Source organism: Ranitomeya variabilis, chromosome 3 (assembly GCF_051348905.1).
Source record: "Ranitomeya variabilis isolate aRanVar5 chromosome 3, aRanVar5.hap1, whole genome shotgun sequence".
NCBI classification, from domain to species: Eukaryota; Metazoa; Chordata; class Amphibia; order Anura; family Dendrobatidae; genus Ranitomeya; species Ranitomeya variabilis.
Window position 1 is genome coordinate 313565875 of NC_135234.1, and position 15994 is coordinate 313581868.

The following is a 15994-nucleotide window of genomic DNA, read 5'->3' on the forward strand; positions in this document are numbered from 1 at the left end:
GCAAAGGATACAACAATCCAGTGTCATGTGCATAAAAAAGAAAAAGTTTGCAGCACTCACCCCGTTTATTTCTTCAGTTCTTTAATCAAACACAATTATCCATGATAGGATGTGGCACAAAGACGTGGACCCGTAGAAGCGCAAACGCGCGAAACGGCCGTCGTCCGTCTCGTTCCTGCACATCCCTGCTCCCCTCACAAGCCCAAGCCGTCTTTGTGCCACATCCTATCATGGATAATTGTGTTTGAATAAAGAACTGAAGAAATAAACGGGGTGAGTGCTGCAAACTTTTTCTTTTTTATGCACATGTTTTATTTTTTTATTTAGATAAAGAAATGTATTTAAGGGAATAATATATATATTTTTTTCTTTATGTAGGATTTTTTTTTTTTTTTTACACATGTGGAAATTTTTTTTTTAACTTTTTTACTTTGTCCCAGGGGGGGACATCACAGATCGGTGATCTGACACTTACAGCACTGCAGGCTTACCAAGCACCTGCTCTGAGCAGGCACTCGGTAAGCCACCTTCCTTCCTGCAGGACCCGGATGCCGCGGCCATCTTGGATCCGGGCACCTGCAGCGAGGAGGAGGTAAGAGCAAGATCACATCGCGTTGCTCCGGGGGTCTCAGGGAAGTACGCAGGGAGCCCCCTCCCTGCGCGATGCTTCCCTGTACCGCCGGCACACCGCGATCATGTTTGATCGCGGTGTGCCGGGGGTTAATGTGCCGGGGGCGGTCCGTGACCGCTCCTGGCACATAGTGCCGGATGTCAGCTGTGATAATCAGCTGACACCCGGCCGCGATCGGCGGCGCTCCCCCCGTGAGCGTCGCCGATCGCGCTGGACGTACTATCCCGTCGGTGGTCATACGGGCCCACCCCACCTCGACGGGATAGTACGTCCAATGTCAGAAAGGGGTTAAGTAGTTAAGTCATGAGTTTACTGCCTCTATTACCATAGAGGTAAAACTTCTGTTTGCATCTCATGTAAATTTTAGCTGATTGTATATTCAAAAGTTTTTTTTAGGTTTGACGCAGTTCCACCAGCTCGGTTTGGATATTATTGCTTCGGGATTTTTTTATGTACATCCGCACAATCTTGTGTTGAAATCTCTTGTCAATTTTTCTTTTCCATCCACATCTAGGAAGGTTAGCCACAGTGCCATGGGCTTTAAACTTCTTGTTCAGTTTAGTCCTGAGGACTAAGAACACTACACGTGTTCGAAACGCGTCCAGTTATTCAAGACATTCCTTCCCCCTGTATGCACTGGTTTGTCAAGCAGGTTACTTTTTAAATTTGTCCAAATAAAGACTTTTGATTTTATTTCCGGAGCTGGATACCTTCATTTTCATGCTCATCCCCTATGCGTGACCTATTCTTTTTCTCTTTTCTAACCCTTGCTCTATAAAAATCACAAATATCTACAAAAAACTGTGAGGGGAAAAAAAGAAACATAGCATAGCACTCAATAAAAGTGTGACCTGTTTATTTATTTATTTTTTTTCTTATAAGTGACCAAATCTTGTGGGGGCTTTCACCTTCAAAATATCATTTTAGGTCTTCCAGTGCTGCAGGTTTTCACTAAAATGACTGATCATCCACGGATTTAAATGTCATTATCGAAAAATGGACAAACCAGAGATTCATCCCCATTTTCGCATGGGCTACAAGGTCTTGTGAACAGGACCCTCAAACCTCTTGGCTGAATTGTTAAAAGGAATCTGTCACCCCAAAATTGGCCTATAAGCCAAGCCCACCGGCATCAGGGGCTTATCTACAGCATTCTGTAATATGCTGTAAAGTACTGCAGTGCGCAGGCGCCGGGCCTCTCTGACCTTTCCCGGCACCTGCGCACTGCAGTACTTTGCTCTGCCCCTCAACAGGGCAGACAAAGTACGCCAGAGCCGCGGCAGGAAGATAAGAAAAGGACATTATCGCATTAAGATGGGAGGTGCCGGACCTGGACCGCGACGCCCATCGGACCGGACCAGACCACACGGGACCGCCCCTGGGTGAGTATAATCTAACTTGTTTTTCTTATCTTGCAGGTGACATCGGGGGTTTATCTACAGCATTGCAGAATGCTGTAGATAAGCCCGATGCCGGTGGCCTTAGGGTACTGTCACACAGTACCATTTTAATCGCTACGACGGCACGATCCGTGACGTCGCAGCGATCGTATGATTATCGCTCCAGCGTCGTAGACTGCGGTCACACGTTGCAATCACGGCGCTGGAGCGATGCAGAAGTCCCCGGTAACCAGGGTAAACATCGGGTAACTAAGCGCAGGGCCGCGCTTAGTAACCCGATGTTTACCGTGGTTACCAGCGTAAACGTAAAAAAAACAAACAGTACATACTTACATTCCGGTGTCTGTCCCCGGCGTTCTGCTTCTCTCCACTGTGTAAGCACAGCGGCCGGAAAGCAGAGCGGTGACGTCAGACGTCACCGCTGTGCTCGCTTTCTGGCTGGCCGGCGCTCACACTGCAGAGAAGCTGAGACGCCGGAGGACAGACACCGGAATGTGAGTATGTACTGTTTGTTTTTTTTACGTTTACGCTGGTAACCACGGTAAACATCGGGTTACTAAGCGCGGCCCTGCGCTTAGTTACCCGATGTTTACCCTGGTTACAAGCGAACACATCGCTGGATCGCTGTCACACACAATGATCCAGCGATGACAGCGGGTGATCAAGCGACGAAAGAAAGTTCCATACGATCTGCTACGACGTACGATTCTCAGCAGGATCCCTGATCGCTGCTGCGTGTCAGACACTGCGATATCGTAACGATATCGCTAGAACGTCACGAATCGTACCGTCGTAGCGATCAAAATGGTACTGTGTGACAGTACCCTTAGCTTATAGGCCAATTTTGGGGTGATAGATTCCCTTTAATTTGTTAGACTGTAATAGCTGATTTTATCTTCTCATGTCCGCTCTGAATTGTAAAACTACTGCAGAATATGTTGGCGCTTTATAAATGAAAGTCATTATCATTTACTGGTACCAGCTGTGAATAGGACCACCAACAGTAGAAACTCCCTGAAATCAGCTCCATAGATTCACATTACTAGATAATACTTTTAAAGCTCAATGAATCTTGCCCAAGAAAAGTAAACTATATAGATAAATGGTATACAAAACACTGATTTAATAAAAATGTTTACACAACAATAGAATAAAGATCCAAGAAAACATAATAAAAAAAAATGGATATCATTTGTCAAAAGCAAAGAAATACTCAATTGAAAAGTAATAGTATTTATTATCTTTGCCTAGAGGTGTGGTCTCATTCCAAATATTAATGGTATATCCACAGGAAGTGGAATAAATATCTAGTAGAGGAGAGACCCAACTCTGGGACCCAGATTAAGGACTCATACTCATCTGCGTTTAAAACAGACGAGTGCAATCAGATTAAAAAAAAAAAAATTCCAATATACAAAGCCATTTGCCGCATGCTGCTATTTTTTTCTCGGTCAGATCCGAGCTGAGAAAAAAAAAATCATAGAGGAACAAAGAATCATTGACTAATATTAATCAGAGTACAATCGTATTTTTTTCACGATGGTAGCAGTGACAGAAGTAAGGTGACCTGGGTTCATCAGCTATGAACTCTGGTGACCTTACTCAAGTCAGCGCTAGATACTGCAGGAGTGTAATCACGCTCCAGTCTCAGTGTGTTCCAAGTGGCATGCTGAGTAGTTGCATCATGCCACCGCTCAACAAACCATTCGGATGTAGCAGAGTTGGACATAGGGATTATCTGCAGACAGGTGAGGAATATGGCATTTTATTATTTTTACATTAATAAATGGTTAAAAGAGAGTCGGAGTTTTTATTTCAAATAAAGGACTGTGTGTGTTTCTTTCAATTAAAGGTTTTTCTCTGTGTATCTATTACATTTGACTTTGGGGTTAGTAATGGGTGTGTCTTACAGCCTCTCCATAACTAACTATTTGATGTCAGCTGACATCAACCCTAATACTATTACCCCCACTTGCCAACGCACCAGGGTAAGTGGGAACAGCGGAGGCCAAGCGCTAGAATTGGCGCATCCAATGGATGTTCCACTTCCAGCTTAAGGCTGGTGTTATTAGTCTGTTATTAGTCATATCCATGACCCTTTCCTAGGCTCTTAATATCAGCCTGCAGCTGTCTGCCTAGCCTTTGATGATTATTGGGACTTCATGTAATTTTTTGGGGGGTCACCCCTTGTTAACAACCAGTAAAGGCCAAGTAGAGAGCTGTGGGCTGATACTAATAGCCTGTGAAGCTTCATGTTTATTACCCCCTTTCCAGACCATAAACATCAGCCCCTAGCTGTCAGCTTTCCCTCAGCTGGTTAAGAAAAGTTAGGGGAACCCCACTACATTTTTTTCTTGTAATTAGCTAATAATTAAAAAAAAATGTACAGTAAGCTAAACATGCATTGCAATGATTATGTAGCTCAATGACATATATATGTATATAAAATTGTTTAGTTAGTTAGTAAACTAGCTTGAAATGACAGATACAGTATGTAAAAGCTGGTGTGTATGCAATCCTTATATAATGCATTTTTAACATGTCATACGGATGCTAGGCGAGAAAAATCGCATTGTACTTGCATGGCACTCGTCCTATTTTCAGGAACAACATCGGAGCGATTTTATTTACGCTGATGAGTGTGAACCCTTATCTTGAGAACCATGGTCCATCACACGTCATGAAGAGATGGCCATGCACGCACAGCTCTCTATTCATTCATAAATTATGAATATTGGTACAAACGCTAGTAATAAAGATTCATACATTTAAAAGAGAAAACTGAACTGTGTGATTGTGGCCCCTTTATGTTTTTTTTCTATAAGGCAAGGCTAACATGATATTTTACCCTAATTTTGGTGGTTCCATCAGGGATTATGTCTGAACCCTCATAAATTAGGATTCCGGCATATGCGCCGACAGGGCCATTGAAAGTAATGATGCAGTCATGACGGAGTCAAAGTGTGCTTTTATGCATCATTTTCAGCTGCACATATACCTAGTTGAGGTTGACAACTACTATATCTGGCTGTCCGCCTCCAATAGGCGTATGTGGCTGAAAATGATGTATGACAGAGCACACGGTGACTCCATCTGCATTGTTACTTTCAATGGCCCTGTCGGCACATATGCTGGAATCCTTTTTTAGGGGTTTGGATGTAAGCCTTGAAAAAGCCACTGAACAGAACACAAAACACAGTCTTAAACAGAATGAAATTAACTTTTCACATTAGACGTTTCGGATCTATTTTTTCTAGCTGCACCAATGGTCTAAGCTGTTCAGCGAAACTTCTGACTTCATCAGAGACACTATCCTGGCCAGCAGGTGCCACTACGCTGAGTTCTACCAAATAAGAAAGGGACAGTGGCTCAGCACCTTCAGCTGTTCCTGCCACCAAAACACGACACACTTTGTAGACTGCAATTTTCATAACTCCCTTGCGAAACAAGTGTCCTCTTGCTATAAATTCATGATCCATTCGAAAGCCCATCTCTTGAAGAAATTCAGGTAAGACTTCTGAGGTAGAAATGTCAACACAGTTCCTAACTAATGTGTGTCGGCTTCGGTCTCCAGCCTCTGGTTGGCCAAGATAACGAAGGTGCCACGGTGCTCCTGGACGGTCAAGTGGTCGACGGGCACGAAGTACAAAGGGGCTCGCCTGCTGGCCTTTTAGTAAATATACACTTTCATGATCCGCAAATGTCTCTGGTTCCATGTTGTCACATAATCCACGTAAGCGGTGAAGGAGGCTCTCTAGTCCTTGGTCTAGTATACTGCCTAAAGAGAAAAACTGAAGAATGACTTTGAAATAGGATGATATCAGTGATAAAGGAGAAAACTTATTTGGCTTTATTCACACTTGCATTATTGCTAGTTAGGGTAATTTTAATGAAAAAAAAAAATAGTGTAGTGTAGTTCACAGAAATGCATTTGAACAATTGACATTAGTAGTGTCTTGTCTGCAAAACCGCTGAGACCAGAGTACACTAAAAGTCCCAAATAAAATCAGAATCATAATTTATTCAAAATTACATATAAAGCAAACAAAATAAAAACAACAAAAATTCACAGCCAAAGTAGAATAACTGATTGATTTCACAGGCGTAACACACAGGAACCACGTGCATTATAGTGGATGGGAGGGCAGAAAATAGCACCACATCAAATAATGCCGCTGCAGTGAAAATATATAAATTATATATACAGTACAGACCAAAAGTTTGGACACACCTTCTCATTTAAAGATTTTTCTGTATTTTTATGACTATGAAAATTGTACATTCACACTGAAGGCATCAAAACTATGAATTAACACATGTGGAATTATATACTTAACAAAAAAGCGTGAAACAACTGAAACTATGTCTTATATTCTAGGTTCTTCAAAGTAGCCACCTTTTGCTGTGATGACTGCTTTGCACACTCTTGGCATTCTCTTGATGAGCTTCAAGAGGTAGTTACCAGGAATGGTCTTCCAACAATCTGGAAGGAGTTCCCAGAGATGCTTAGCACTTGTTGGCCCTTTTGCCTTCACTCTGCGGTCCAGCTCACCCCAAACCATCTCGATTGGGTTCAAGTCTGGTGACAGTGGAAGCCAGGTAATCTGGCGTAGCACCCCATCACTCTCCTTCTTGGTCAAATAGCCCTTACACAGCCTGGAGGTGTGTTTGGGGTCATTGTCCTGTTGAAAAATAAATGATGGTCCAACTAAAAGCAAACCGGATCAAATAGCATGCCGCTGCAAGATGCTGTGGTAGCCATGCTGGTTCAGCCTTCCATTTTGAATAAATCCCCAACAGTGTCACCAGCAAAGCACCCCCACACCATCACACCTCCTCCTCCATGCTTCACGGTGGGAACCAGGCATGTAGAGTCCATCCGTTCACCTTTTCTGCTTCGCACAAAGACACGGTGGTTGGAACCAAAGATCTCAAATTTGGACTCATCAGACCAAAGCACAGTTTTCCACTGGTATAATGTCCATTCCTTGTGTACTTTAGCCCAAACAAGTTTCTTCTGCTTGTTGCCTGTCCTTAGCAGTGGTTTCCTAGCAGCTATTTCACCCTGAAGGCCTCCTGCTCAAAGTCTCCTCTTAACAGTTGTTGTAGAGATGTGTCTGCTGCTAGAACTCTGTATGGCATTGACCTGGTCTCTAATCTGAGCTGCTGTTAACCTGCGATTTCTGAGGCTGGTGACTCGGATAAACTTATCCTCAGAAGCAGAGGTGACTCTTGGTCTTCCTTTCCTTGGGCAGTCCTCATGTGAGCCAATTTCTTTGTAGCGCTTGATGGTTTTTGCCACTGCACTTGGGGACACTTTCAAAGTTTTCCCAATTTTTCGGACTGACTGACCTTCATTTCTTAAAGTAATGATGGCCACTCGTTTCTCTTTACTTAGCTGCTTTTTTCTTGCCATAATACAAATTCTAACAGTCTATTCAGTAGGACTATCAGCTGTGTATCCACCAGACTTCTGCACAACACAACTGATGGTCCCAACCCCATTTATAAGGCACGAAATCCCACTTATTAAACCTGACAGGGCACACCTGTGAATTGAAGACCATTCCCGGTGACTACCTCTTGAAGCTCATCAAGAGAATGCCAAGAGTGTGCAAAGCAGTCATTAAAGCAAAAGGTGACTGACTACTTTGAAGAACCTAGAATATCTATATATATATAATTGTCTAAGGGTTTTTCCGTCTGTCTGTCTGTCTGTCCTGGAAATCCCGCATCTCTGATTGGTCGAGGCCACCTGGGCCTCGACCAATCAGCGACGGGCACAGCATGGCGACGATGTCATAAAGGTTGCCTCGACCAATCAGCGACGGGCACAGTCTGCCGCGAATTCTGGAATCATCATTGTCCATATACTACGGGGACATGCATATTCTAGAATACCCGATGCGTTAGAATCGGGCCACAGTCTAGTAAGACATAATTTCAGTTGTTTCACACTTTTTTGTTAAGTATATAATTCCACATGTGGTACTTCATAGTTTTGATGCCTTCAGTGTGAATGTACAATTTTCATAGTCATGAAAATACAGAAAAATCTTTAAATGAGAAGGTGTGTCCAAACTTTTGGTCTGTACTGTATATAATAAGCAAAAATGAATATAAAGATAAAAGGGCAAAAACACTGCGTTTTTCCTGCGGATTTACCGCGGTTTTTGTGCGGATTCCACTGCGGTTTTCTATTATGGAGCAGGTGTAAAACCGCTGCGGATTCCACGCAAAGAATTAACATACTGCAGAATGTAAACCGCTGCGTTTCTGTGCGTTTTTTTCCGCAGCATGTGCACAGCGTTTTCGGTTTCCCATAGGTTTACATTGTACTGTAAACTCATGGGAACCTGCTGTGGACCAGCAGCTGCAGATCCGCAGCAATTTCCACAACGTGTGCACATAGCCTAGAACTGCAGCTCATATTTAACCCCTTAACCACCAAGGGTGGTCTGCATGTTAATGACCGGGCCAATTTTTACAATTCTGACCACTGTCCCTTTATGAGGTTATAATTCTGGAACGCTTTCATGGATCCTGATGATTCTGACACTGTTTTCTCGTGATATATTGTACTTCATGTTAGGGGTAAAAGTTCCTCGACATTCCTTGCGTTTATTTGTGAAAAAATGGAAATTTGGCAAAAATGTTGCAATTTTCCAACTTTGAATTTTCATGCCCTTAAATCACAGAGATATGTCACACAAAATGCTTAATAAGTAACATTTCCCACATGTCTACTTTACATCAGCACAATTTTGGAACCAACATTTTTTTTTGTTAGGAAGTTATATGGGTTAAAAGTTGACCAGCGATTTCTCATTTTTACAACACCAATTTTATTTTGGGCACCACATCACATGTGAAGTCACTTTTAGGGGTCTATATGATGGAAAATACACAAAAGTGACATCATTCTAAAAACTGCACCCCTCAAGGAGCTCAAAACCACATTCAAGAAGTTTTTAACCATTCAGGTGCTTCACAGGAATTTTTGGAATGTTTTAAAAAAGAATTGAACATTTAACTTTTTTTTCACAAAAAAATTACTTCAGATCCAATTTGTTTTATTTCACCAAAGGTAACAGGAGAAATTGGACCCCAAAAGTGGTTGTATAATTTGCCCTGTGTACACAGATACCCCATATGTGGGGGGGAACCACGGTTTGGGCGCATGGCAGAGCTCGGAAGGGAAGGAGCGCCGTTTGACTTTTCAATGCAAAATTGGCTGGAATTGAGATAGGACGCCATGTCGCGTTTGGTGAGCCTCTAATGTGCCTAAACAGTGGAAACCCCCAACAATTGACACCATTTTGGAAAGTAGACCCCCTAAGGAACTTATCTAGATGTGCGATGAACACTTTCAGCCCCCAAGTCTTTCACAGAAGTTTATAATGTAGAGCCGGAAAAATAAAAAAAATCATATTTTTTCACAAAAATGATCTTTTCGCCCCCAATTTTTTATTTTCCCAAGGGCAATAGGAGAAATTGGACCCCAAAAGTTGTTGTACAATTTGTCCTGAGTACGCTAATACCCCATATGTTGGGGGGAACCACCGATTCGGCGCATGGCAGAGCTCGGAAGGGAAGGAGAGCCGTTTGGAATACAGACTTACCGTATATACTCGAGTATAAGCCGAGACCCCTAATTTTGACACAAAAAACTGGGAAAACTTAATGACTCGAGTATAAGCCTAGGGTAGAAAATGCAGCAGCTACTGGTAAATTTCAAAAATAAAAAAAGATACCAATAAAAGTAAAATTAATTGAGACATCAGTAGGTTAAGTGTTTTTGAATATCCATATTGAATCAGGAGCCCTATATAATGCTCCATACAGTTCATGATGGGCCCTATAAGATGTTCCATATTAAAATATGCCCCACATAATGCTGCACAAATGTTGATTATGGCCCCATAAGATGTACCATAGACACATTTGCCTCGTATAATGCTCCACAAATGCTGATTATGGCCCCATAAGATGCTCCATAGAGATATTTGCCCCATATAATGCTGCACAAACGTTATGGCCCCATAGATATTTGCCCCATATAATGCTGTACATGGCCCCATAGAGATATTTGCCCCATATAATGCTGCACATGGCCCCATAAGATACTCCATACAGACATTTGCCAAATATAATGCTGCACATGGCCCCATAAGATACTCCATACAGACATTTGCCCCATATAATGCTGCACATGGCCCGAAACAAATATTTGCCCCATATAATGCTGCACATGGCCCCATAAGATGCTCCATACAGATATTTGCCCCATATAATACTGTACATGGCCCCATACAGATATTTGCCCCATATAATGCTGCACATGGCCCCATAAGATGCTCCATACAGACATTTGCCCCATATGCTGTTGCTGCGATTAAAATAAATAAATAAATAAATCACATACTCACCTCTCAGGCCCCCGGCACTTGCTATATTCATCGGTCTGCGTTCCACCGTCGGCGCCGCTGTGTCTTCCGCGTCCTCTGCACGGACTGTTCAGGCAGAGGGCGGCGAGCACACTAATCACGTCACTGCGCCCTCTGACCTGAGCGTCACTGCAGAGGACGCAGAAGACGGAGCGGCGGCCGTTGGTGGAACGGGGAACAGGTGAATATCGCGCAGTGTTATTCTCACCTGCTCCTGGTGCCGTGCTGTCCCTGGTTCTCCGGTGCCGGCAGATTCTTCCTGTAGTGAGTGGTCACATGGTACCATTCATTATAGTAATGAATATGCGGCTCCACCCCTATGGGAGTGGAGTGGGGTCCATATTCATTACTGTAATGAGTGGTACCATGTGACCGCTCACTACAAGAAGGAGCTTCCGGCACCCGGAGAACCAGGGATGTGCAGGGAGCAGGTGAGTATTATTAGACAGCTTCTGCTCCCCCTCCCCTGCCGACCCCTGGGTATGACTAGAGTATAAGCAGAGAGGGGCAATTTCAGCCTAAAAAATGGGCTGACATTCTCAGCTTATACTCGAGTATATACGGTAGATGGAATGGTCTGCAGGCGTCATGTTGTGTTTGCAGAGCCCCTGATGTACCTAAACAGTAGAAACTCCCATAAGTGACCCCATATTGGAAACTAGACCCCCCCAAGGAACTTATCTAGATGTGTTGTGAGAACTTTAAACCCCTAAGTGTTTACTACAGTTTCTAACGCAGAGCCATGAAAATAAATTATTTTTTTTTCCACAAAAATGATTTTTTTAGCCCCCAAATTGTTATTTTCCCAAGGAGAAATTGGACCCCAAAAGTTGTTGTGCAATTTGTCCTGAGTACGCTGATACCCCATATGTGGGGGTAAACCCCTGTTTGGGCGCACGACAACAGAACTGGCTGCAATTGAGATCGGACGCCATGTCGCATTTGGAGAGCCCCTGATGTGCCTAAACAGTGGAAACCCCCCAATTTTAACTCTAACCGTAACCCGAACACGCCCATAATCACACGCCTACCCCAACACACCCCTAACCCTAACCACACCTCTAACCCTGACACACTCCTAACCCTAATCCCAACCGTAAACGTAATCCAAACCCTAACCCTAGCTTTAGCCCCAACCCTAACTTTAGCTCTAACCCTAAGGCTGTGTGCACACGTAGCAGATTTTTTGCGCGGTTTTTCGCTATAAAAACGCTATAAAACCGCGAAAAAAACGCTAACATTAAGCATCCTATGTAACAGAATGCAATCCGCATTTTTTGTGCACATGCTGCATTTTTTTCCTGAGCGGAATCGCAATCCAGAAAAAAACGCAGCATGTTCATTAAAATTGCGGAATCGGGCGATTCTGCACACATAGGAGTGCATTGATCTGCTTACTTCCCGCACGGGGCTGTGCACACCATGCGGGAAGTAAGCAGATCAAGTGCGGTTGGTACCCAGGGTGGAGGAGAGGAGACTCTCCTCCACGGACTGGGCACCATATAAGTGGTAAAAAAAAAGAATTAAAATAAAAAATAGCGATATACTCACCTTCGGGCGGCCTAACCTCCTCAACGGCTTCTGTGGTGTGTGTGAAGGACCTGCGATGACGTCACGGTCACATGACCGCGGGTCACGTGACCGCTATGTCAATGGAAGGTCCTGAACACACAGCATTAGGTACGGAAGCCGCTGAGGTGAGTATAACCTTTTTTTTTTATTTTTTTAATTATTTTTAACATTCTACCTTTTACTATAGATGCTGCATAGGCTGCATCTATAGTAAAAAGTTGGTCACACTTGTCAAACACTATGTTTGACAAGTGTGACCAACCTGTCAAACAGTTTTCCAAGCGATGCTACAGATTGCTTGGGAAACGCTAGCATTCTGCAAGCTAATTATGCTTGCAAAACGCTAGTTTTCTGCGGGTATATGCATGCAAATTCTGCATGCGATATACCCGCGGCAGGAGGCGCAGAATTGCCGCGGAAATTTCCGCGGCAATTCTGCTACGTGTGCACATAGCCTAAGGCTTCTTTTACACATACCGGGTTTTATTTTGGGCCTTCCGTTGTTTTTGCAGCCCCATTGATTTTCAATGGGGGCTGTGTCCGTAAGCCGGGAAAAAGATTGAGCAGGCTCGATCTTTTTTCACGGACGTAAATACGGCCCTCACGGTGCACCGTGAAATTATTGCGGCCTGTTTTTGCGGCCCCATAGAAATCTACTGGGGCTGCAAAAATGGGCCGCAAAACAACGGTATGTGTAAGGGTGCGTGTCCACAGTCCGGACTGTCGGTGCTTTGGACGAAGCGGAAACCCCGCTCCGCCCAAAGCGCCACCCCCTTCTGTATGAGCGGTGATTCCGGATCTATTCACTGCACACATCCGGAATTGCCGCAACCTATACAGTAGGACCCTGTTATTTACCTTGCGGCGACGGAGTGTTGCTGCAAGGTAAACAGACATGCTGCGTTCTAAAAAGACGAGTCACATGTCTGTAAACGCAGGGCTGCCGGGTGCGTGTTCGCAAGCATAGTGGAGACAGGATTTCATAAAATCCCCTCCACTATGCTGTAACATCTGGATGCTGCGGTTGTACACAGCGTTCAATCCGCAGCTAATCTGGATGTAATTCGGACCGTGGACACATACCCTAAAAGAAGCCTTACCCCAATGGGAAAATAGAAATAAATCATTTTTTTTTATTATTATTTTTCACTAAGGGGGTGATAAGGGGGTTTGATTTACTATTTATAGCGGGTTTTTAAGTTTGGCAGCTGTCACACGCTAAAAGACGCTTTCTATTGCAAAAAGTAGTTTTTGCATCACCACATTTTGAGAGCTAAATTTTTCCATATTTTGGCCCACAGAGTCATGTGAGGTCTTGTTTTTTGAGGGTCGAGTTGACATTTTTATAGGTACCATTTTCGGGCACATGACACTTTTATTACGATTTTTGGGAGGCAGAAAGAAAAAAAAAAAAAAACAGCAATTCATGAATTTTTTTGGGGTGAGGCGTTTTTTCCGTTCCACGTTTGGTAAAATTGATAAAGCAGTTTTATTCTTCGGGTCAGTACGATTACAGCGATACCTCATCATTTATATTATTTTTTATGTTTTGCCACTTTTATACAATAAAAACTATTTTATATAAAAAATAATTATTTTTGCATCGATTTATTCTGAGGGCTACAACTTTTTTATTTTTTTGCTGATGACGCTGTATAGCGGCTCGTTTTTTGCAAGACAAGATGACGTTTTCAGCAGTACCATGTTTATTTATATCCGTCTTTTTGATTGCGTGTTATTCCAGTTTTTGTTCAGCGGTATGGCGATAAAGGATTGTTTTTTGCCTTTTTTTATTTTTACGGTGTTCATTGAAGGGGGTAACTAGTGGGACAGTTTTATAGGTCGGGTCGTTACGGACGCGGCGATACTAAATATGTGCACTTTTATTGTTTTGTTTCTTTACATAAAGAAATGTATTTATCGGAACAATATGTTTTTTTTGTTCTTTATTCAGGATTTTTTTTAAAAAGTATTTTTACGCATGTTAAAGGGGTTGTCCACTACTTTCAATTAACCCCCCCAATGTATCCCCCCGGTGCCCCTAATGAATTTTCTAAATACCTTCTTTTGCCGTTTTCGCCTGTGAGCTGCGCTATGCCGGCGGCTGAGTCCGGGTCACGTGACCCCCAGGCTGCAGCCGCCACTAATTTCCGCCGATGTCACGTCAATTTCCAGACTCTGGAAATTGACGTTACGTCATGAGCAGACGTGACCCAGTCTCCACAGACAGCGGTCACTCATCATCAAGAGTGACTGGGCTGTGGGCGGGGCTGGGGTCTGCGGGCGGGGCTGTTGTCTGCTGTGCGTGATCATGTGCTGGGACTTGCAGCTTGTGCGGCGGCGGTCTGTGCGGTGAATCAGCCGGCGGTGGGGGGTTCCTGCGCCGTGGGTCTGCAGAAGGTGCTGGAGTGTGCGGGGGCTCTGCAGGGCTGTGCGGTGGGTCTGCTTCGGACGGAGGTGTGTGTTTCTGTCTCATTGGTGTGTCTCTGTGACTACAAGTCCCATGGGGCTATGCCTGCTACAGTGACAGTGAATGACACATTAGCCAATGATGGGACAGTAGTAGTCCCATCATCCGGCTAATGTGTTGAATGTAAAAAAAAAAAAAAAAGCCCATACATCTAAAGTACATACATCATACATTACACACATACAGTACATGCACCATACAACATGCAACATACGACATGCACCATGCAACATATAACATGCACCACGCGACATGCAACATACATAACATACATACAGTACATACATACAACATACATACAGTACATTAAACAGAGTACATACTCACCATCACCTTGATGCCCAAAGCCAGTGTCACCTGTAAAAAAAATATTAAAATAATAAACAAACAATATACTCCCTGATCCGCAGATATCCAATTAAAACGAATGTCCCACGACGATCTCCCGTGCTGATGCGACCGCTCTCCAGGAATACAATGATGGAAGGTATCCTTCCACAATGTATTCCTCCGCCCCTGTGAGAAATAATCCCTACTCTCACTTGTGGCATTGCTGTGTGTGAAAATTCTCACACAGCTTTGCCATAAAGTGAGAGTGTCTGAACTAAGGTAACCTCAGTGATACACTGCAGGAGCCATTGTCTCCTGTCAGTGTGTCACTGGAGGTCTATAGAGCGGTGACATCACCCGATGTCACTGTTCTATAGGGGAGATCGTCGTGGGACACTCGTTATTAATTGGACTACAGCGGACAGGTAGTATACGGTTGGTTTATTACTTTAATTTGTTTGCAGGCGATCGAGTATGGCAAGTATGGTGAAATTAAGAATAATAAAATACTTGTATCTGGCTGTGTCTTTATTAATCCTATAGTAGTGAAAGGGTTAAAAAAAATTAATGGATGGGCGTCTTATTGACACCTCTCCATTATTAACCGGGCTTAATGTCACCTTACAATAGCATGGTGTTATTAACCCCTTATTACCCCATATCCAACCACTACTCGGGAGTGGGAAGAGAGGGGCTAAGTGCCGGAATTGGCGCATCTAACAGATGCGCCTTTTCTGGGGTGGCTGCGGGCTGGTATTTGTAGCCAGGAGGGGGCCAATATCCGTGGCCCCTCTCTAGGCTATGAATATCAGCCCGCAGCTGTCTGCGTAGCCTTTCTGGCTATAAACTATAGGGGGACCCCACGTCTTTTTTTTGGGGGGGTCCCCTAGTTTAATAGCCAGTAAAGGCTACGCAGACAGCTGCGGGCTGATATTCATAGCCTAGAGAGGGGCCATGGGTATTACCCCCTTCCCAGGCTACAAATATTGGCCCCCGGCAGTCTGCTTTCCCCCTCTGGCGCAGAAAATTGCATGGGAGCCCACGCCATTTTTTTTTTTTTTTTTTTAACTGAAACGTATTGTTCATTAACCCCTTTCTGCCAGCTGACGGAATAGTACGTCAGCTGGCAGTATCCCTAGCTTTG

General features: G+C 43.8%; 1 protein-coding gene across 2 annotated transcripts in view; it reads right to left on the reverse strand.

Annotated features, from left to right (window-relative positions):
• Positions 1-3132: 3132 nt before the first annotated feature.
• Positions 3133-15994, reverse strand: part of MED18 (mediator complex subunit 18) — a 40456-nt gene continuing 27594 nt past the window's right edge. For both annotated transcript variants that reach the window (XM_077295659.1, XM_077295660.1), the window contains one exon: positions 3133-5809. In XM_077295659.1, coding sequence (XP_077151774.1) covers positions 5256-5809 — 554 coding nt within the window. In that variant the 3' untranslated portion in view covers positions 3133-5255. The remainder of the gene's footprint in view (positions 5810-15994) is intronic.